General features: G+C 37.7%; 2 protein-coding genes across 2 annotated transcripts in view; one reads left to right on the forward strand and one right to left on the reverse strand.

Annotated features, from left to right (window-relative positions):
* bop1 (BOP1 ribosomal biogenesis factor) overlaps window positions 1-25005 on the reverse strand; it is a 68801-nt gene that overhangs the window by 20555 nt on the left and 23241 nt on the right. Inside the window, exons 4-5 of the mRNA XM_043217829.1 lie at window positions 946-1100; window positions 748-865 (exon numbers count right to left, since the gene is read on the reverse strand). Coding sequence (XP_043073764.1) covers window positions 748-865; window positions 946-1100 — 273 coding nt within the window. The remainder of the gene's footprint in view (window positions 1-747; window positions 866-945; window positions 1101-25005) is intronic.
* On the forward strand, window positions 17548-23626 carry scxa (scleraxis bHLH transcription factor a). Its single transcript, XM_043217830.1, has 2 exons — window positions 17548-18473; window positions 22920-23626. The coding sequence occupies exons 1-2, from the start codon at window positions 17904-17906 to the stop codon at window positions 22956-22958; spliced, it is 609 nt and encodes a 202-aa protein (XP_043073765.1). The 5' UTR covers window positions 17548-17903; the 3' UTR covers window positions 22959-23626.

Below are 25005 nucleotides of genomic sequence, written 5' to 3' on the forward strand. Positions count from 1 at the left end.
ACAAACTTATGTTTTATACATGCATTTGTGTAATATATCCGAAAATTGCTGAGCAATCTTAATTACTACAAAATTCAAGATCACCTACTACTCTTATATTACTACCTACTATTATATTATTATATACACACCAATGCACATATAAAATAGGCAAAACCTAAAAGTTGATCTGAGTTCTGTTTAATTAGGCAAAGTATAAACGAGAACATCTGGGCTAATCAACCAGACACAGTGAGTCTCAGTCAGATGACAGGTGGCTTTTTCACGCTCACGCTCTTTAAAGCCTGTCTGAGGTCGACTAACTGATCACAGACAGACCAACTGTGGACTGACTCACTTCCTGTTTGCCCCAGAAAAGACAGAGATGCGCAATTAGCGCTGATGCTTGTAAAGTCGAAGCGGCTAAACGGTGGCCATGACACCATCCAGACTCATTACCTCCTGCGGAGGTCAGACGGGGCTGCAGTGTTTTTCTTAAGACAGCTAATTGTGCTCGTGTTAATGTTTGGTTACTTCATTTGTCGGCGGTGAGCGCAGACTCGGGCTGGGCTTCGTGTGGCTTGGTAAACGAGAGGAGTAATTCGACGAGCTTCATTTTTTCCTCATCGTGCGCTGGGGTTATTATCTAGAAGCCCGTTTTAAGAGGTTTTCACAGACCAGACTGCAGATGTTGAGGTGACAAATTCTGTTACTGTCGGATCAGTGTCTAATCCAACACCAACAGAGCGGAAAACCAGATCGGAATACCTCGTATTCGTTGAAGCTGACGTCACCGAACTTGCCCTGCTGCAGACGGTGCACGAGGTCCACCTGCTCATCCGACAGACGGATATCAGCCCCCGTCATCTTGTCTTGGACGGTACGCCTAGTAATGACAGACAGAATGAGTGTTAAACAATTACAGAGCTTGAATGAGTTTAAATGGACCTTCCAGATGCTCCTCACCAGTAATCGGGATTCTCCATCTTGTCGAGAAACTCATCCAGCTCATCTTTGTTCCTGATTGGTTTAAAGATCTTCTTGCCATCCAGATCGTATCCGATGTGGGGATAATCTTTGTACCACTCCATTGGGATGTTGCCGACGGTGTTGCGGATGTCCTGAGAAAGGACAGAGAAAGTGATGAAGACCAATAGGTGTAGATATAACCAGTCAACACCACTGAATATTTTGGGTTTCTCTAGTTCCTGCAGAGTAAGACTGGTTAGGATTAAAGCAAGCCCATATTTTTCTCAATCTTGGTCCCATATGGAGCAAGATATTCTGCTAAAAGATTCAAATCCAGACAAAAGTAATTGACAAGATCACACTGAAAGTTCAAGATTTAAAAATGTTGCCTGATGTATTGTTCTCATTTACTCTTGATATTTAAGTGGAGTCTGTGAACTGATTGATTCATTATTACCTGATGTATGTCGCCTGCTATATAATCACTGAGAAAAGAACTGTCACGCTGATGAAGATATAGCCAAACCATTTTGTATTTTATCTCCTGCTTTGATTCTAATAAAATACTTAATGAGTGTAGACCAATCTTTATAGTGTTTAAAGAATTAATTAAAATAAATACATTTTTTTTATGACCTAGAGAAGCAAAGCTGTATGAAAAACATCTAAAACAAAACATTACATATTAATAATACAGAATATAAAAGTGTAGAACATTATATTCATATATTTCTATAGTATAATATTAATGAAGAGAAAATTGTGATAAAAAAAAATCAACATGTAAGCAAAATATGCATAAAAATATTAGTAAAAATAGTAGTTTTAAAAATATGAACCACACATATGAATGTAAATAAATATTTCATATTTATCGGTGATGTGGAATGTGCAGAACTGTAAACATAATCACTATTATAACTCATGTACTAAATATTTTATTACATTGTTACAGTAATTTGTATTGTATATGTATTCAATTTGTACATTTCACAATGCACATAAAATCTGAATTTAGTAAATAACGTTATAAATTAAATACAAAAAAAAAAAAAAATATATATATATATATATATATATATATATATATATATATATATATATATATATATATATATATATTCTAAAAATAAAACACTCAATTACTAAGAAAATCATTCAAACACTCAGTAAATGATTGTGTAAATGAGTCTAAAGGAGTCTAATACTGATGAATCTGGAGAGCGTGAGTAAAAGACAAAAACATGTTTATGTTATTATGTTATCATATTGTGCTCCAAACATCAACATGTCATTGCACCGTCAGTGTATTCCCAGCCTTAGACTAGTTCTGCTTTCACACCGAAGAGCTCGGTCATTCCCTCGACCTCCTTCACTATCAGTCACGGTCGGGTTACAGCCGTGTGTCAGGGGGGCCTCAGTTGTGCAGGTGCAGAAAACCGTCCGCTCTTAACTAAAGCTCACTAACCCACCCACTTTACAGTATGCCACAAGAACATTACACAGCTAGGACTGGCTAATAAACCGAGCAGAGCTTTGGTCTGAAAATAGAGATTTCTTTGTCTGGGAGAAAAGGCGCTCACAAACACACACACACTGCTAACGGCAGACAGCTGAAAGTTCTCAGGGGTTGCGAGCGCCACTTTAAAGCGAGTCCTACACCTGCGAGTGATTTCTATAAAAACACCCCTACCATATCCAATTAGGTCCGAGTGGGCAGCGCTGTCACGCTTTCACACACAGCCGACAGCAGCTGTGGAAGCCACGCCCACACATCTTCAAAGACTCGCATCTTATTGGCTGAAACCGACTACCTCACAATCATCTGATTGTAATGTAATCTGAACGTCTACGAGACATATTCACAGTAATCTTGATGTCTGGCCGACTGAAGTGCTTGTGTTGTCTGGTGCGACTGGCATCCTCGCCAACTTGAAGGATCCAGTGCCAAGACGGCGAAAGAACGACAGAAGGAAAGTTAGACTTGCTAATCTGATACTTCCTGTGTGGAGGCGTCACAGATTGTCACTGGACCTTCACACGCTTTTCAAAAAGGAAAAATTAAGGACCCTTACAGTGCTCCTAAGCTTTTCAACTGAAGTTAATATTTATTATTACAGACTTAAATTCACGACGAATCAAATGTAAGCACCATGAGCCAAAGACGTTAAGATGTCCGCATCAAAGAAATCACAAAACTGATTTTAATGTCCATGGAAAGCACATTAAATGTAAGTGAAGTGTCTACTTTTATTTTTAAAACGCATCTAAAACCTTAAAAGTCAAAATTTGATCGAAATAATGTTACACTGTCATTCAGTGTAATAACATTTATGTTAAAATTTAAAGAAATTGAAAGGAAACTTTGTTTTCAAAGAATTTTTGGTTGCAACAAAGTGTAATAAAATTAAATATTAAAATATAAATGCAAATTTCAGTAATATAATGGTATTAGATTCATTTAATGGAAAATAAATATTTCATGGGATAAAATGCAATTCAAATGAAATTTTAATTCTAAGTAAATATGTTTTTCCTGTCTGGATTGTCTTCAAAAAAATCTTCATAAATGCCAGCTGTCTATTGAATCACTTCACTGGTCATTTGCATTGAACTTCAAGAACTCAGCTTTATGCAAATGAGCAAAAAAAGCACCCATTATTTCAGTTGCTGTTGCTCATAATGCCGGAAGTAATGGGTGCTTTTTTTGCTGCAAAATGATATTATTATGCACACTAAAATTGTTGCATTTGAATACGGCACTCCAGATTGCAAGATCAGATGAAAGGGTGCTTGCAAGGTCAACAGGGCTCTCTCAGTGGGACAGCCCGAGAGAACTGGACACAATAACATCACGCGCACAGCTCACCTGTTTTCAATTGAGCTGCTGAACGCTGCCTTTATTAAGTGTCAGTCAGTCCAGAGCGCTGGACGCAGTTAATCTGCCCGTAACCGCACGCTCTTATCAACTTCCTGTTCAGACTGTGGTGGGGATGGCGAGATGGGAGAGATTGACTGCTGATCGTGTGTGTGTTTTTGACAGAAGCTTTGAGGGAAGATGGTCAGAAAGCTCGCTGCTGGCAGCCTGCTCCTCTACTCCTGATATTTCCACACCACATCATTAAACTCCCAGAGACAAGTGGAAAAAATTCCCTCTTCGCAAACCACCTGAGAAATCAGACTGTCAATCCAGAAATATATTCGCAGAGCTTTAGAGGACGGTCTTCGTGACATTTATCAGCTTTGAAAAAAGTTCTGGCTGAATCTCAATTCACATACTTCACCTACGCACTGAAAGTACATACTTCACTGTTGATGGGAAGTACATACTTTAGAGCATGCAGTGCAATTGTAGACCACTACTGGGATTTAACTGTACTTCATAAAACTGCATCTTCATATTTTAGCTTCTTTATGCAATGTTACCATCTAATCACTAGCATCCAACCTAATTAATAACCAAAACCTAAAATTCACATACTAAAGCCAGCAGCTTTAAACTGCTTGGCCATTTATTATTTCCCCTTACATGTACTCAAGTAGGTTTGGCCAATAATATTTCAAAAAGCATGCATCTATACATAGTTAAACGTACATTTTTAATAGAATATTTAAAACCTATAATTATCATTATAAAATCATTATTTACACATACGTAATGATTCATCTCAAATAAATTCATTTTCTTAAAAACACAGAAAACCCCCCCCAAGTAATGTCAATATTACTGCAGCGCTGAATTTTCAGCATTACCCAAGTCTTCAGTATCACATGATCCTTCAGAAATCATTCTAATATGCTGATTTATTTACAGTGCTTAAACCGTTTCTTTGATGAATAAAATGTTAAAAAGAACAATTTATTCCAAATAGAAATATTTTCTAACGTCTATCACCTTTTAACCACGTAGCCTTGCCGAGTAATAATTTCTTATAAAAAAAACCAACTAAAAAACTATTTACTAAATTTGTGAATAGCATTCTATCACAATTTCTAGCTTGAATAAAAAAAATATTAAGCAGCACAACTGTTTTAAACATTGGTTATAAATCAGCATAATAAAATGATTTCTGAAGGATGGTGACACTTTCAACTTTGCTTCACAGCAATATATTTTAAAGTATATTAAAATAATAAAAATAATTTCTATTACAATAATATTTCACATACTTATATAATATAAATAAAATGACTCAAATAAAATATATATATATATATATATATATATATATATATATATATATATATTTTATTTTTTTAATAATAAAAAAGGAAGTGCAGATTGTAATGACGTAATGTTTTGTGCTTTACGACGCCTCTGCTAGGACGCCTCACCCATGAAACAGATTCTTTACAGGATAACATCAAACAGAGCGGGCCCACGTCTCACAAAGGTGCCCCATGCGTTCACACGTTTCACAGGCCACAGAGTGAACATGACCCCCCAGATTTTCATGAGGGACACTCGTAAAGGGGCCTGAGAGACCCGGAGAGCTGGAGAATTAGGCCACACTGAGAGCCAGAAGCAGAGCTCACTAAGAACGCAAAAATGCACAACGTTTCGTGAAGTAATGATGCACACCTGAACACTGAAGTTTGCCGGAATGAAACAGCTCTACTAAAGCCCAGTATTGGCAACAGATCATGGTGTTGATTCTCAAGAAAAACACATACTGGATTGTTTGGTTGTTTTTTGGTGATTAAACTTGATTGGACATTTCTCCATTACACTACTGTATAAAATACAAAAGTAGAAGCATGTAAAATCTGTTTAGCATGTAAAAGTTTAGTTCATGCGAAATTTAAAATGGCTGATACTTTACGGCTGGGATAAAAGCGAGAACTCTGAATAAAATCTTTAAAAATATCACATGACTCCAAACAAGTATTATTATTATTATTATTATTTATTATTATTATCACTGTCCCATCTCTTTAAAAATATTATGAACATTTTCAGTTTGTCTTATAATCGTATTAATTTTTATTATTGTACTACATGAAGGATTAGTTAATTTATTAAAAGCTCAAAAAGTAAAAAAAAAAACAAAAGCAAAAACCTAAGTAACATTAATGTCTTATTTAAAAATATTCTAAATAAAAGATTAATAAAAAGACACAGTCATAATTAATATAACATACAATTGACTATTAATAAAATAGTCTACACATTACTATAAATCCTTAAATATAAATACTGCATAATTATTAATTAGGGACGGATTCAGTTTTTGGACAGAAATATAAATATGGATAAATAATGGACGATTTAGTTTTGGTTTCAGCTTACTATAATAACCCAGCAGAAGATTGGAAACATTGCAGACGGGACATTTGAACTACTTTTATGGTGCTTTTCTTGCTCTGTTTAAAGCAGCAGCACCTTTCCATGAGCTATTCCTTTAAGAAGGCACAGCAGCAGTGAGTTTGGTGTCAGTCAGCACACAGACGCAGGTCTCTGAGAGCTCCAGCAGTGAGTGATTGAATGCATCTGATCATTAAACGGACCACTCAGGCAGGTGGTCCCTCTTTGGAAAGGACGCGGCTCTCTGCTGGGTTCCTCGGGGTTCACAGGCCAAAGTGGCACTGGCCCATCAAGATGCGCGGTGGCAGATGCGTGACAGGTTAATCCATCAAAACAGGTCAGGAGTCCCAAAAACCCCCAAAAATAATAAAGTAAAAGAGGCGGCTCTCGCCGTGATATCCATAAGAGCTGTGGGTTAAAGTAAAGTTGGTGGTGCTGTCAGAGGAGAAAATCCACAAGGCTGTCTTTCAAGAGAACGGCTCACATTTTCCGCTCTTCGACACCGTTGACCTTTGCCTCACGGTGGCGGAATTCCTTGGCTGCGGGAACATCCTTGGAATTGCGGCATGGAATTTGCGAAAGTTGTGACTTCATCTTTCGTAATGAGGTCGAGATCGAAATAATATGGCAAAACAAACACTGTCCAGAATGATTCAGCAAGTACTGTTTGTTTGAATAAAGGAAAATGTGTATTTAAACTAGTCTGGAGTTTACCTCACGCGGGGTTAAACCAGAGCCGATACGCCGTGTTTGAAGCGATGGTATATTTTTTCCGAGACTTAGCAAAACGGATCCGTGTGGTCGTAGATGGTGTGATAGTGCATAAATGTGCAGTGGAACGAATGGAAATGAGCAGGAGATTATAGAGAGGATTTGTCTGAGGCTAGAGAGTTCCTGAAACATCTGTTGATAGGAATAGTGAAAGGATAAGGTATGGTGGGGAAAAATGACATGAGGATTGGGAAGTGGCATAAAAGGGAAAAAAATCTGGCTTTAAGTAAGGCTGGACGATTATTTTAAAAGTAATTGAAACTCAAGTTTAGGACCTCTAACTGAAGTAACTGTCCCATGTCAAATAATGATAAAAAATCCTGTTAATACTTTCCACTTAAAAAAATACTGTGCATGTATTCTGAGCTAAAAGATAAAACTTAAAATAAACTTTTTTTTTTTTTTTTTATCCTAAATAGCAAGGGCAAATCATAAGATTGAAAAATTCTCTGTAACAAACTGTATTCAACATGTGCTGTATTTCGAATGCACTATTTGTTTAAATAAAGAAAAGTGTGTACTTAGACTTAAAAAAAAAAAAAAAAAAAAAATTAAATTAAAAAAATATTTTTTTTTGACATTTAAAATCTTGTAGAATTCTCAAGAAAAAGAAATTATTGCTAACAATTACATTGGATACAAAATATGTTTTAATAAATATAAAAATATATAATAAATGAGTTTATTTGCATAATGTGTGTGTTCTGTGTATACTTATGATGAATATATTAGAGAAATATGCACTCACAGTATGTATTTTGAAAATATTTCAGTTATTACATATCTATATTTAAATTCATACAACTTATATTATAAATAAATATTTCATCTATAACATTTGTTTTCTGAAATATATACATGTGTCTGTACTTATATAAATGCATAATAAATACACACAGTGCACACAGATGCAACTAATCGCGATAAGTGTGTGGCACTACTTAAAACGCATGTAAAGTTAAAATTCTTAAAAAATTTTTAATATTTTCTGTCACACACACACACACCATATATTATCACTACATTCTCACCAGGTTCCCAAAATACTCCCTTGGTCTGTCTGACAGGGCATTACATCATGAGAGAACCCACTACTTGCTCTGAAACTAACAAAATTACTCACAGTCACTTTCTTAAATGCTGACAACAACCTGAAGCCGTCTAGACAGAAGGAAAGAGCAGACGGCCTCATTGCTACCAAATGCCCATTTCCAGCGGCCGGCTCCATGCCACAGAGAACTGCCTCCTGACACAAAACAGAAAACACCGATCTCTAACAGGGGCAAAACACACGGGAATAATGACACGGGACACAACGTCTTTCCACAGAATGGAAATTATAAGCTTGCTGAGAACGCGACGTCACCGATCGGCCGAGCTGCCAAAGTGAGTCAGGCCTACACGCCGACTGCCGTTTGAAGTCAAGCAGAATGGGCTCATGGGAGAAAGTTGCATCCTCCCAGTGTCAGTAAGAGTGATTCAGGTCGGGCTTGCGTGTGTGAGTCAGGATGAGCCGTAATCCATCGTGGCAGAAGACCGAGCCGCTTGATGAAGGTGCAGAATCGCTGCGTTACTGCAGCTTCAGCAACTCATTCATTTTTCTTCTCCTCTACTCTTCTTTCCGCATTTCTCGTTTGGCTCTGGCGCTCAAAGCATCCCACCAGCATGCTGTCACTCGGGAGCACTGAATGGAAGTTGTTTTTGGAGCGGGAACCGCATGCCTGGAAGTGAAGCATTCCCGCTCGGCTGCCTGAACGAATCCTGGAAGCACGGGGGAAAATATATATACGTATTCTCGAAAAGAGTTAAAAAGAAGAGTCTGCTTTCAATCGAAGAACTGTGTCATACTATTTGCCCTTAAACATCTGCGACTCATCTTTCAAGGAACTATTTGGGGCCAGTCTGGCTGGCAGAAAACTGCAAGTTATCACCCTTTTTTTAGTCCTGTATCAGGTCATATTCACCAGCGGTTGGGTACCAATAAGCTTTTTAGGTGGAGCACCAGTCAGATTTTTAGTGTATGGTCCTGAGCCCTTGCTCATACCAGTTTACTCTTTTGTTGGCAAGTACTAGACATGGATCAAATTTAATGTTTCAATTGTTTTTTTTAAGATGCAATGAAAATAACATCAAGAGCTCATAAGCTGCACACAAGTCACCTTGTTGTATGCCAACCATGACCTACAAACATCAGAGATGATAAATTAAATGATAAACCATTGGATGAATTAAATAATAGAGTAAATGAAAAAACGTAACCATTAAATTAAGTCAAATAAATCATTGATTTCTCCAGACAAAAACAAAATTATGAATAAATAATGAGAAAGAAGAAAAAAAACCCCCAATAAAATATTAAATACTAGAACACAAAAAAACAAGAATAACACAAGTAATCATGATTACATTAATAATGTTCCAAAGTAAACAGTAAAAAGGTAAATAAACAAAATGAATAAATCAAAGAAATAAAAAAGTAAATAAATAAAAAACAATAAGGAAATAAACAGGACAAAAAAAAATGCACAAATAAATGATTAACAAAATAAAAGTAATTGAAAAATACACAAAAAGATAAATAAAAAAAATCATCATTACAATAATAAAGATTAAATAAGCCAATAAGAAATAATAATTCATAAGAATAAAATTAATTTTAAAAAAGTAAAATACAGATGATAAATATACAAAAATAAATAAATAAATAAATATAACACACAAAAGAACATACAAAATAGAATTAACGAATTAAGATTAAGAATATAAATAAAATAAAATATTATAAATAAATTAATAAATAAAATTAAATAGATTTATAAAATAAATAAAATACATTAAAAATATTAAATGATAAAACACAAATAACCTGAATGAATGAGTCAATAAAAACCAGATTGTTTGCGCACCATAAGCGTCCTCCACAGCAGGTTTTGTAATAACGAATGCGATGCGGTAAGATCCTGCTGGATGACCGTTTGTAACAGTACACTGGCCGCCCACGAGCAGACAGATCAAGACGAGTCCATCTGCTTTATTTTGCAAACTTCTTCGCTTTCAACTTATCTACGGAGACGCCCAGACGGTGTCTAATCGTGATGTCGACATCCAAAGATGTTCCTGTCGACAGCTCCCAAACAAACAGCACATTTGCAGAGCAGCAATGATTTGGAAATGACTGATACGGTGGCAGCCAAGTCTCCCCATGACAGTTAGTGAAAGCAAACAGCCACCTAAAAAGGGACGGTTATTAAAAGCAGAGATATTAGACCCGGGTTCTGATAATGCCTTAAACAGCTGAAGGAAGGGTTACGGATGTGGCGTATCGACTGCAGGGCTTGCGGTCGGAGCCCCTGGTCCCTGTACAAGCAGAGAGGGTCTATTAGGAAAGTGTGTTTGATATTTCAGACGTTTATGGATGTGTCTGGTTGACCAGGCCGATCTCGAAGTATGGGAGCAGGGGTGGGCGATACAGCACCTGTACGTCTGTCAGATGGATGGCAGTGAAAGTCCTGAGAGACGACAAGCCCCTTGTTTTTACTTAGAGACCGACTGACCACCAACGCTGACAGACGCACTCACAAAAAGTTGGGAAATAGAATACGTTTGATTTGTACCATACATTTTAGACATATGAACATTAACTTAAGTTAATGTTAACATTAACTTAACTTAAGTTAACTTAAGTTATTACTAAATGTAATGAAGAAAACTTTAATGGTCTGTAAAGCTGCTTTGCAACGATTTGCATTGCGAAAAGCACTATTCAAATAAACTAAAACTGAATTGTACTTAAAAAAAAAAAAAAAAGAGAAGCATGTGGGTCGTGTGGGTCTGGAAAGTTACTGGGTAAAGCGAAAAAGAAAAAAGTACTATAGCATTTTATTACCACACTGTAAAAATTATGCTTTTAACAGTAAAAAACTGAAAACGCTACAGTAAAAACTAGCGCTGCGAAATGATTAATCGCATCCAAAAGAAAAGTTTTTGTTTACATAATGTATTATGTAAATACACAAATACTTTATATCATAAAAATATTCACAAAAATTTAAAGTATATGCACTTATATTCTTATAATTTTATTTTACACATACATATGTAATATATAAACATAGCATTTATATTATATACACATGCATGCGTTTGTATTTATATATACATAAATACACACAGTAAACACACATTTATCATGTAAAGAAAAACTTATTTTGGATGCGATTAATTATTTGACAGCACTAATAAAAACCTGTTAAATGGTTAGCTTTAAGTTTCCTTACAATGTATGCTGAAAAAATGTAATAGACATTTTGTGTAATTTTATAAAGTAGGTAAAAGATGTGAAGCCATGAATTCTGACCGCAAAAACAACAAAAACAGTAGCAAAGAACACAACTGAAGTTAATTTATTCTAATCGATGATAGTGACACCGTTTTAAATTTGTAAAATTGCAAAGCTGCTTCCTTTGAAGCAATTTATAATATAAAGTGCTATAAGAAAAAAAACTGGTGTGACGTAACTTGGGATAGCATGCAGCACATTTAGCCCAAAGTATATGCCAGTGCGTCCGTGTACAGTTGAAAGCGTAGCCTAACAAAATATATTCAATTTGATGCCGTGCATGAATGCAGCCAGTCAACACGCGCTCTCTTAACAGCTTTATCCATATCCAGTGTCTGCTCTAGTTTTCTCAAGTAATTTTAAGCCAAAGCTAGGATTTGCCATACCCTCCCACTGTTTATCATTTCAGCTATCTGTTGTTGTTGCCACCTTGTTGAAAAACTGATTACTGTAAAACAGTAGCCATTGACTTCTATAGTATATTTTTCAGTGCTATGGAAGTCAATGTCTACCTAAAAGGTAAGCGTGTAGAAGATCCAGATTTGAATCTTGGCCAAAAAAATACTTATGTACAGCGAATACATAAATGCTTTTTGCAACATTTTATTGCTGCGGTGTACTGATCTGACTCTCCTTGGAATACCGGCAGGGCCTAGTTGGTGGATCACCTGAGCATTTCTGCGGTTTGCTTTGAGAAGCGATGACTCACCCTCTCAAAACTGGTGTATTTATATCATCAGCTAATACGTAAAGTTCTCCAGGGGCAATTTATGAAATCTAGCTTGAAATTGAAAAACGTGGCCATTTCAAATTCAATAACATGTTTAGGTGCATTAAGCAACTTGATTTATGATTGCATGCTGGCACGAATATTTTCCAGCAGCAGTGCTGATTTGACGGAGGGCGTTTAACGCGAGGAGACGCTGGTTCTCGATGGGCACCGGGCAGGAGAACTGCTTAAGTCTGGATTTATGGAAGCGGTTCCACGGCTTACCCACTCGGCACGGGCCACTGAGCGACAAGCCATTTGCAGACGGAGCAGCCTGCGTCTCCTCCCCACAAATGCAGGTTTGCATTTCCCTCTAATGGGATCATTTATAATCCCAGTAAACTCAAACTCCGCAGTGGAACGCTGCCACATCCACACTTTCCATGAGGTCCATCCAAACAGGGCCATGCGTCTGCAGCAGGAATGCGTGCAGACGTGTTAGCGCACCGCATCCCCGTGCGCGCGAATGTGGGTGAGTGGCAGCTGCGTGCAGACCATTAGGATGCCGCTAACATCCACCGCTAACAGCTCGCTGGAAAAATCGAAATTGGAAAATGATCATGGAATAATACCCAAACCCAAGCATCCCGCTCAAGGAATATGAGAATCTGAGCGGGACCCAAAGAGCTCTCCAAAACGCAGTACTTTTCACATTTGCTGCTCACTTCATTTTCGGTTGTAAAAACCTTTTTAAATCGTCAATAAAAGCAAACACTTGAGAAAAATACAACAGAGAATGATGTGGAACAAGTGATGAAGTACAAACTCTGATTCAAAATTTAAAAATGAACTAAAATAATAATGATTCATTATTGCACTGTACTAGACATTTGAGGTATATATGAAGAGTTCATTTGCAAAAGCAGTTCTCATTAACTTCAAATGCATCTCAAATCATGCAGTTGTTTTTTCTTTCTTTCTTTGACTAGAAAAAAATAACCCAGCTAACTAATACAATAAAACATAAAAACACAATAAAAGAAATAAATAAAATGTTTTTACAAATAAACATTTCATATCCAGAAATGTGAAGATCACAGAACAACCCCTAAAGAATAACATGCTAAACTTTTTTTCTAGTTTCTAGTCCTACATAACCTCATAAAGCAAACCTCCCGAAATTAATTTTGAACAACAAAAATTTACAAAAGCGCAAAAAAGTAGCTTAGTCTGGAACGAACGTTAAAATAAGAGCTTTGTGAGTCGGTGCACGTGTGGATGGACTGCTCTCAATTAGGTCTTCCGGCCTTTATAATACAGTGGAAGAAACCCACTCAGAGTCTCTGTAGTTTTGGCCTGTTTATATGCTTTACGCACTGTAAATGTACCCGAGAGAAAACATGTCATAAAAAAAGAACAGGAGCGCTTTAACAACGGAAAAGTCACAATAAGAGCAATGAGAACAAAGGCCTCGGCCAGTCTAATTGCTTTTATTTGTTCCCTCCATATGACTCCGCCTTCTCTTTTGAATAAATTAACTGAAGTCATCGCCGCTGTGACCTCAGCAGGTCCCATATGCGTGTGCGAGCCGGATCACGTCTGGCTTAGATTAAGGGGTCTCTGCTGTTCTGAAAGCGATATAGGCGCTCTTTTGGACCCGTCCAGACAAATCCACCCACAAGCTTACGGATCCGAGGAGCCGATCGCAGTACGGCGCACCCCGGGTGTTTAACCAAACACCGAAAACCCTGCGGCCTGAGAGGATCGGAGCCCAGAAAGCGTTTTTCTGCTGGATTAGATGTCGCAGAGCGCTGGAGGAGGTCAGTGGGAGCTAATGGCAGTCAGATGGGATGCCGTTTCGTTGCTTTAAGCGAGCCAACGGCGAGATAACGAGCGTTGTCATTCGTTACCCCAGAGGTCGATCTTTATGAGGTAGCGAGACATTCCATCTCTGCTGTGGTCTCGCTCGACCCTAATGAATGTCGTCACGTTATGACCCGGTTCCTGTAATGACTCGTCCCGGGATATACGGACTGCCGCGGTGAGCTCTTGCTTTAATGACTGAAAGGTCACAGCTGGGGTCTGGAAAGAAATATTACCGTGTCATTGCGGTCGTGACTGTGACACTAAAAGACATAAATGCTTCGCTGAATGAGCATCTTTCTCTACTGTGTACAGTGACAAATGCACTTATTTTTCTATTAAATATTAAGCCTAAAAAGCTTGTCAACAGGTGCAGAGCGTGTCATTTAAAAAGCTGTCAAGAAAAACTAATCCCTAAAATCTACCAATATGACAAAAGAACATCTCATTATGTTAGTACATTATTTTATGAGCTTTCATGGTAAGAAGGAAAAAAAGAAAGAAAAAAAGAAGAGCAATGAAATATCCCTTAAAGGGCAAGGTATTAAGGCAAAGATGAATTTAATTTAAATAAAAGTGACAGTAAAGTGACATTTATAATGCGACAATATTTATATTTTCTATTATTGGATTTCATCTTTAATCCTGAAGAAATATTAAGCAGCTAAACTGTTTTCAACAGTGATGTTAATAAGATTTCTTTATAAAGGACCATGTAACTCTGAAGGCTGGAGTAATGATGCTGAAAATTCAGTTTTGCATCATAGCAATATAGCACATTTTTAAATATGCTCAAATGGAAAAAGTTATTTTAAAGTTGTAATAACATTACAAATTATTACTTATTTATTAACCTATGTTTACTGTGTTTCTAAACAAATAAGTTACAGAAATAAGATGCATTTTTAAACGGTCCTGGATATTGGATATTTTAAAATATAAATATAAAATTGAAAATAAAACATCAATATCAATAACTGACTGTATTGGTAAGCCTTTACAACAAAAGAACCAAAAAAGGAGCACTGGGATCTTAGTGAATCTTTTAATTAAAAAATGGTTGATTGTAAATTATACTCACCACCTATCTATATATAAATCTTAGCATTCAGTTGACTAATTTCTTAGTCGTTATTTATAAATGCCAAGCAAATTGTCTCAAACCAAATGATTCATTCACATCACACAACATTAACTGAGACTTCAAAACACTGACGCTTTCACAACGAAGAGTTTGTTCGCCTCTTCATGAAGACACATCTTTGCAGAAGTGCAACTGATACTTTTTAGTCTGGGGAGTGAATATGTCTGACCAGTGACTGGTAAAGCCATTCAACTTCAAAATTGGTTTCAAGAAGGAAAAAAGACATCTTTAAGGTTTTATTCCAATTGCCCTAAAAAACAGAAAAGAGGAAAAGTCCATTCGGAACAGGATAATCGTACATGTTTCGACATGCGGAAAACATTATTTCAATACAATTGTGTTAAAAACTCAACTAGTGATTTACTGCTGCTAGTTAAACCAGGTCAAAATTCCCTTTTACAAGAATAAAATTAAAGAGTGCTCTCCCACTCAGAGGAATATAAATCTCTTCGCTCGCAGAAGCCATTAACAAAACCATTTTCATTAATGAAAACATGAAACACAAAGGCTTCATGCCTCGACAGACTGGAATCGTTTTCCATCTTAAATTTAAGGAGAAAGCAAGTTTCAGGTGTTAAGTGCTACGTTCCTGCTCTTCATGATGATGGGCTTCAAATGACCGTTTGGGGAATGAATTAATGAATAAATTCCCCTTAAAAAGAAAAAGACTACAGTCTAGCTGAAAAAGTACATATTGCTACTATTAACAACAAATAGCAACTTAAAAATACAGCCAAAAGGTACGGAAGCGAGTGTTTGATAGGATCCGCCTCTCCTATGGTTTTGACCACGAGCAAACACCGGAAATCAGATATCCCGTCTGGCCTTTAACTCACATCACTTATTAATGAGGTTGCGGTTCAAAGAGACTAAACATGAGACGGCATTAATATGGATTTACCACGTCCTCAAAACGTCTTTTTCATCATCTACATCTCAAGCAGCCATTTGCAGAGAAATGGTACAATAACCACATCGTTACACCGCCAGACTAGTCTTGAGCTAATGTCAAAAATATGAAATCTAAAGAAAATGAAGGGGGAAAAATGACAAGCCACTTTTCATATCTTCATATTTTCCAGAGGGTAAATAGGAAATTAAATTATAATGACATCAAGGAGTAAACTTATAATCCATCAAATGGTTGCATTGTATGGAAACGTATTCAGTTTTTTTACCTTCTGCCACTTTATTCACCTATACAACAGTAAGAGGCCTAAAACATTAGGATGAAAAAAGATCAGAACTTGGAGAAATAACATGCTGGTCTTGTGCAATTTTCCCTCAAAGAAACCTATAAAGATGGTAAAGTCAAGCTGATATGTTTTGGGAACAATATTTTTAATGACTTATGGCTATAAAGTTACAAAAGCGTGACAGAACATATAATAAGTTCAGACAACCTTTTCAAACCTCCATAGTTAAGCTAAGCAAGACCATATAACTTTCCTCAAAGTTATTCTCAAAAAGATCCTTTATATCTACACAACATGACCAAAACTTGTTTCTCAGAGGGATTATCTTCATTTCATCATGAACTGGTGATTGGTGGTAATGTCTAAGAGAAGAACAGGTGCTACGATCTGAGTTATGGTCCCGTTGGATGATGTTATATTGCTATTTCCCTCCCATGACTAAACTGGTCCAGCCAGACAAAACGGCAATGCACTAAAGTGTAAGATAACCCACTCATCTTCACGGACAACACAGTTAATCAAGCTACCGGACAGTTCACTGACTCAAAGCGGAAGACAAACCACGAGAGTACAGACTCACTGTAAAAGACCGGCCCTGAGAAGGTCCGACTCTGACACATGGATCTCTGTAAAACCACCAATGAGGTAAGGTAATAGTTACAGAGTTCAGGGGGAGGAGGGCAGAATGGGTGAAAGAATGACCCAAACTTTACAGATCTCCAGTTGAAGCCCTGTAGTGTTAGAGTCCCTAACATACAGTATAACTGTTAATGAAGGGTGAAAAAAAGAGGCAGTGGGAAAATAAAGACAGATGAGTAAAAGTGTCAAAGGAAAAACAGCAATAAAAGTGGCAAGAATAAAAACAAGAAATTAGGAAAATTTCTAAAGAAAGGGTAAGGAGTGGGAAGTGAGCAAGGAGAGGGAAAATATGACAGAAAAAAAGGGTTGTTGTCAGATAGGAAGCAAGCAAATGAGCATGAAAGCAAGAAACGATTTCAAACCACTAAAGCAAGCAAGCAAGCAGGAAAAAAAGAAAGGCCATTATTAACTGGGAGTTAAAAAAGCTGAAGTTGATAGCTGTATAGAACCACTTTGCTCCCTGCCTGAGCCGCCAGCTGGGGTATTTGCATAAGCAGTAAAAGAGAGGGATGGACAGAGAGAGAGAGAGGGGGTGAGAGAGAGGGAGTGAGAGAGAGGGAGGAATCATACCAGACACTCCCACAACCTATAAAGCACAACCATACTGAAACACTCAGTGAAACCACACGTGGGTCTCTGTTCAGGGGGGAGAGCCAGCGCTGCACAGGGACGGAGAGCCGGAGTGTGCATGTGCGTTTGAGGAAGCAAGACGTGGATTTCAGCTCAGATGGGATGTGAGTGAGGACAAACAACAAGTTCAACCCTTCAGAAACAATTCTCCGAGTCTTGACAGCAAAGAAAAACTCATTTCAAAGAGTCCGTAGTGGCAAAGCAATGTAATACCAGAGAGCATAACTGAACTAGAGGACTACTCAAAGAGCAAACAAGTGCAGGATTGGTTCTAAAGCCAAGAGATCCATGCATTTCGAACTCTAAGGTCTTGCAAGCAACATTTGAGGTCTGTGTGGAGAGGTTTGGAGGTTTCAGCGATGTCTTTCGCTATGGTGCGACCGGCTCCCAGCCGATACTTGTATTCGGAGATCTCAATGATGTCAGAAGATGAGGAAAATGGCAGTGAGAGCTCAGGCTCGGATGACCGATCTTTTCGCTTGGACTCCTCGGGATATGACCTTAAAGTTGGAAGAAAGCGGAAACCTGGTGTAGGAGGTGGTGGACGGCTGATAGGGTCACCACCCAACTCCATGAGTACAATGGGTCCACTACCAGAGGGCCGCCAACGCAACGCAGCCAACGCACGGGAGCGGGATCGCACCAACAGCGTCAACACGGCCTTTACCGCGCTGAGGACTCTCATCCCCACAGAGCCTGCCGACAGGAAGCTGTCCAAGATTGAGACCTTGCGGTTGGCGTCCAGTTACATCTCCCACCTGGGAAACGTGCTCCTGGTGGGTGAAGCTTGCGGGGACGGACAGCCATGCCACAGCGGAGGGCCCTCGACTTCAAACTACTACCACCACCACGGCTCGCCAAACCGGGACTCGGAGAACTCGCAGCCCAAACAGATCTGCACATTTTGCCTCAGCAACCAAAGGAAAATGGTGAGTGAGACGCATGCAGGTGTTCGCCGTTAGGGTTCAGCAATGATCTGGACGTATTCGAATCCACAAACAAGCTGAAGAAATACAGACAGAGGTGTGAAATACGGCTGGACCTCGGGGAGGGATAAAAGCGGGTCTGAATCATTCTCTGCAAGTGAGGTCAGTGAGGGCAATGACTTGAGGCAAAGTTAGTCAGGATACAGTTGGGATGTATTAAATACTATCAAAATAAACTTGTAGATTACCTTTCAAACAAGTAGTTGCAAAGGTTTGTTTCCTTTCTACAAAGCATTTCTGTAAATCTAACCACAACAAAAGCATCCTACACTCTCAAAAATAAAAGCTGATTTTAAAAGGTTCTTCACAGCGATGCCTAGAACCGTTTAGACAAAGAACGTTCTTCTATGGCATTGTAAAGCACCTTTATTTTTAAGAGTGTACTCCAAACTTCTAGATCTGGCAATGCAAAAACGTATAACAGAAAGCTGATAAGGCATAATTTGGTACATGCTTTCAGGCATGATCAACTAGTGGTTTCAGATATTCTTCCTTACACCGGCCAACTACGCCTTTTAGTGAATCTGCATCGTAATTCTCAGCCTCCCTGAGATAACGTTTGTCACTGAAAACCATTATCGGCGCTCTGAAGCTGAGTTATGACTTCATCCACATGTCCTTTTCCATCAAGGGCGATATCTCTGTTACAGAGTGCGCTGCTACCATGACCTCATAGACAGATGCAGTGAAAGATCGGATTAAATGTAGCCCAACGGAAAATATCCAATCAACAAAGAGACTGTCAGGTAATATACAAACACATCATCCATCTCTTCCCCCGGCGAGCGTGACTGCGCTGACCTTGGCCCGTGGAGCCAACACCGCAGCACATTAAAAATAAAACCGTAAATCACGCTCTGGCTGTGAGGAATACAATGACACCAAACCAAAAACAGGGGGAAAACTGTAATTTAAACTTGCGTGGCGAAGAACTGTCAGAGGTTGAAATATAACATACGCTCAAGACAATTACACTCCGCCATGACACAAGAGCATTTTTGGTCAGGGTATCTCACCACCGCAACGTGTGTTTAATCCTCAAAAACCTGAAGTGCTTCCAGAAGCCATTGAGTTACATTTTCTTTTCTGGATCTTTCAAAGTAAAGTCTGTAGTGAAGGAAATAAACAATAAAAGATAGCAACTGATTCTGCCATGAATACTCTGCACCGCACGGGTGAATTACGACAAACCTAGTTTGGGCCATTTATGACAAATGAGCAAATGGGAGGCATAAATATGCAAATGTAAATGGTCCGTGATCTATATATCAGACCATGAGAAACTAGGGAACATCTGCTGCTGGGTATTTTCCCCAAGTAGCCGTGCACCAACCTCAGCGTTTGACTCTCACATCCTGTGTTGTTCTTAGTCGCTTCCTCGTAGCCCAATTAATATCTTTGTCAAGCATGACATGCAACCTGCTTGGACCTGCTTGTAAATCTTTCAAAGGAGGATTTTCACAAATTTCTAAAAAGGAACACAGCGATCTTTTTACTTTAAGATGAGGGAATTAAGGCCTTTAAATTGTTAAGATTTCAATAGAAAGACCAAACTGACCTAAATTGGCTGCTCTTTAATTATTTTCTGCAATAAATAATTGACAAGTCTGTGTGCAATTCATGTACTTAGCTGAATTGTATAAACATTATTTATTAAATCGACACCAGACACTGTTGCTCTCTAAATATTAAGCACAAATAAGCAACTCATCTATAAATCATCTATAAACTTCCAAATCTAATTCCTAGATGTTCAATATCGCACAAGCCACACTGTACGTAAAAGACAGAAACAAATGTACATAATAAATAAAGAGATCCTTACAACTCAAAACTATAATTGACAACGTAAAGGTTTTATTTGCTAAACTGTTTGTGGTTAAACTGTTGTTGAAAATCACATAGAAACCACCCAGAAACCGCAGAGTTAGGAACAACAACAGGCCAAAGGCCAACACTCCCATTTCAGGCCATAACCTTAATCCGTACAAAACGAAATGATAGATCTTTATAAGTCCAATCGAGAATTACGCCCATGTCTTCAGGATTCCAGTGGCAGGCAGATATTTGAAACAGACCGGGCCTTGCCTTTGTAGTGCGCTTTCAGAAGTGGGTCTGAGCGCTCCAAAACCGCACTCGTCTCTTTTACCCCTACTTAGTGCTCATTACGCCATGAAAGTATCCCTCAGCCAAGACGCACGGCTTTATTGTTTCTAAAGAAAGAGAGAAAGACAAAATAAAGAACACACACACCAGAGGAAAGACGTAGAGGTATAACTGAATTCAAATGTTCGGGTTTTCGCCAAAGTTAAGCGTCTGTAAGCTGACACAAAACAGACAGCTGCGTCGAGATTCTCCAGCGAACGAGTGAAAAGGACGTTTAAATCAAACACAGACAGTCACATAGCAGAAAACTGCTACTTTTGCCTGCTAAGACGTTCAAGACTCAAACAGATTTGTGTCTATATAAAAATGATCGATTTTACCCTAAACATTTCCCAGCTTTTGATGCATCTGGCGGTTCTATCTGCATTTATTTTCATCTTGGACTGCGTCTTGATATTTGCACACGCACATACTCACTCGGTAACTACTATTTTCTACAACACTATATCCACATGGCAGCACCACAAATATGACAGAGCGAGAAATTCCCCCTATTTTTGTGTTTTGACACCATCCTTCCTCTGTCCGTTTGGCTAAACCACACTAGTCATTAGTGGCGGACGTTTGGTTTCTTGCAGGTGAGGACATAGGTTTGGATAAATTGCATAACCAGACTGGATTACTCAGAAAATGCCTTTTTTGATGCAGATGGGATGTCTTCCTCAAAGTTATGGCATCTGCTCAGATGGTAACTGAATAAAAAGTAACGTGGGTCATATTTTCTGCATAATTATCGAGACTTCTCTCATTACGAGCATATGGAAGAGTTTAGAGTCTTTCGCTCTAACGGGAGCCCGAACATTTGACACAATATGAAATTATTTGAAGTGTTAGCAGCGCATGTTAAAGAGCCAACATTTTTCCCCTCCGTAAACTGCCGTTTCATTCGAATGTATCCTAAAAGATTTGGCCAAAAGCGGAATCTTATAAAACCGCCAAATGTGAATACTTCAATACCTTCTGGAAAGTGAAGCCACATGAATTAAAGTTGGGCTGGAACTGGGTCATCCTTTACCACAGGTGGGGCGGTACGCTTCATAACCATAAACGAGGGGAAACTAGTGTTTTCACTTGTGGGCAGCAGCAAAAAGGTCTGTGCAAATACTCCTGAATGCTATAAAAACAATCAAAAGAGTGTAAACGGCACATTCAAAAGGGTGCAAAACTCATATATTGGGATTAGCGCAAACAAGACTGGTTTTAATAATCTACCCATCGTGTCACCACAGAGAGGATAAAGTTACCCGACTAAACACATGCACACACACACAGTCTCATTGTGATCTTTAGAAAGCTGTCAACGTTAAACGTCAACCTAAGGTGAAGCCAAATATTTGTGTTAAGATCACCGCAGCCGCTTGAAGAAAAAAAAAAAAAAAAAAAAGTAGGTGAACACCAATTTATTGATATAAAGATATTTGAGAATTTGCCTTGATTTGTTTCCTGCCTCAGAGTACTTGGAAATAATGTGTTTATAAAGGACTTCAGACCAAGGGGAGCATACGATCAATCTGGGCATTTGGACGTAAGCTCCAGCAATAATAATTTCTTTACGGCGTGTTAGACAGGATATGAAAAGCAAATGTAGGCAAAATCCTATTAGTTTGGCCGTAAGTGATCCCTGGAGTCGAAGCGCTGGTGACTTTAAAGTGGCACTGAACTTAAAGGAGGGGCTGGTGGGGGGGAAAAAAAAGGAAAGAAAGAAAGGAAAACGTTGAGGGTCAGGGTTATTTTCAAATGGGATTCTGTCTGACTTCATCAGTTAAGGTTGAGTGTTTTGACTAGAAACTCCGCCTACATCAGATGGGGGCAGCAGGAACGATGGCATTCCATCTGCTCCTGTTCTAAGCAAAGCAAACTGGGAAATGTGAGCCAGGTGTGTGTGTGTGTGTGCTACCGCAAACGGAAAGGTGATAGGAGAAAAACAGCAGGCGTGTTAATGCCAAACCACCAGCCCTCAGGGAGACGGGCGACATGAACACTCCAGAACCAACAACTCCTGAAATACTAAATATTGGATGAAAGCATTACGTAAACTAATAAACTTGCATACACAATGAAATGTAACTAAAATGAAATTAAATTAAATGCATTACATTTAATGTTATAACAAAAATCTAAATAAAATTGTTTTATAATATTACATTATAATAACAAAAAAAAAAAAAAACTGTTGAAGGTAACTTTTTTAAATAACTAATCAATTATTTTCTTTTATTTCAGAGCAAAGACAGAGAGAGGAAATCAGCCCTGAGGAGTTAAGCCACGACGTGAAAGGATTTACCAAATATCGTCATCATCATCACCAATGTACAAAAGCTGTTGACTGCAAAACGCAAATGTTGTGGTGTATATATGCAAATATCAATTTATATTTAATTATTTGTAAATCGCCGTCAGACTGGAGCATTTTATTGGAGAAAAAAAAAACCCAAAAAAAAAAAAAACCCCAAAAATAATATGTATGACTGGAAAAAGACCAGACTGCAGCGACTTGATTATGCAAGAGCTGAACATCCTGCCATTTCCATCTTTTCTGTCCAATTAAACACCAAGCTACAGCAAACATTTATTTCTGACCACAAGGAACAGAGGTAAAACTATTCACCAAAGACTATCTGAATAAGAGGACTGCATTTACAGAGTTGGAAATGCTACATATGGAGCCTGGCTTTGCAAATCAGAACGATGAAGGAACATCTTCCAATAATCCAAATCAAAGAGGACCTTGGAAAAGTGCTCATATTGAGGACACGAATGAATGCAAACTGATGTGTGGCACGTTATTTCTTACAAAAAAAAAAAAAAATCCAAAGACACTTAGCCTGACTATGAAAATGCAATAAATTCAATAAATGCAGTATACTGTATGTCTAATGGCGAATGACATATATTCTTCATTGTTTAAATTAAAAATGACTGAACAAACAGTGAAAACCACGTTTTCTTTCTAGTATGACTCAACATCATGTCACAAAGACGTTTGGATATCTTTGTCATCCAGCCGTCCTGTCATTTAGCCAAAACCTCAAAACAGCTACAAAAACAGTCTCTCCAGATAAAGATCAACACTTTCGTTTTATCATCTCTGTAGATCATCTCTCATCACGAATCCTTGAAGACTAAATATTTAATTTCACATTCTCTTTCTGTGTTTAATTAGGTTAAGAAATACAAACACATCTAGAAACACTTACATAGTCTTATATTTCACAAACTCAGACATAATACTTCAAGATTTATTCGACGTTATCAAGTAAAATTGGCAAGAACAGTTGTTTATGATCTATTGCAGTGATTCTAAAGATTTCGACCTCTTGATTTACTGAATAAGAATTAAAGATAAATATTTCCATATATTTTATACTCACAATTTGTACCTTATAAAAGACTGTAATAAAGGTAATAAATACTATATCATATATTATATATACATACATATACATTTTAATATATATATATATATATACACACACATTTTAATATATATATATATAATATATACACACACATATATATATATATATATATATATATATATATATATATATATATATAAAAATTATTAATCGTAATTAAAATTTTAAACGTTTAAAAAGTTTTTCTTTGCATAATACATCTATGTGTACTGTGTATATTTATTATGCATATAAATACAATACATCCACACACACGTTTTTTTTTTTTTTTTTTTTTTGTCAAACAACATCATTATCTTCCAAAAAGTGCGAAGAAGTTACAATTTGTTGTTACAATGGTTGCTGAAATCGGAGGACAGGAAGAAGTGTGAGCTGAAACAGACGCCCGAACCGAGGTGGACGGCACAGGAAGTGAGGCCTGTCAGACAGACAGCTGTTCTGTGTGGTGGCGCAGATGGGATTCACAGGTAAAGCTTTTGGCAGCGGTCCTGGCACTGTCCACTCCTGACAGCTCCAAAAAAGGGTGAGATGAAGTTCGGACAAATTTTGTCTTGGACTTAAGAGTCTCGACACACCTGCTCGCCAAACTAAAAATCACTTCATCTCTCCGTTCAGGTAACTAAAATGAGACTGTGCTTTGTTGAACAATTATTAAAAAGAGCGAGAAAGATAGCTTTATTTTAATCTTTTGACAATAGGTTAATATCATAATAATTGCAATTAATCTAGTGATTGTTTTTGTAGTTAATGTCTAAAACATTCGGCTGCTTCTAAAGAAAAAAAATATATATGCACAAAAGAGCTTCTCACAGGTGATATTTCATACTGAGCTTCAGTGATATTTCAATTCAACCATTGCAAAAACAGCTAATTATTTTACTTTTGTTAAA

Source organism: Puntigrus tetrazona, chromosome 19 (genome assembly GCF_018831695.1).
Source record: "Puntigrus tetrazona isolate hp1 chromosome 19, ASM1883169v1, whole genome shotgun sequence".
Classification (NCBI taxonomy): domain Eukaryota; kingdom Metazoa; phylum Chordata; class Actinopteri; order Cypriniformes; family Cyprinidae; genus Puntigrus; species Puntigrus tetrazona.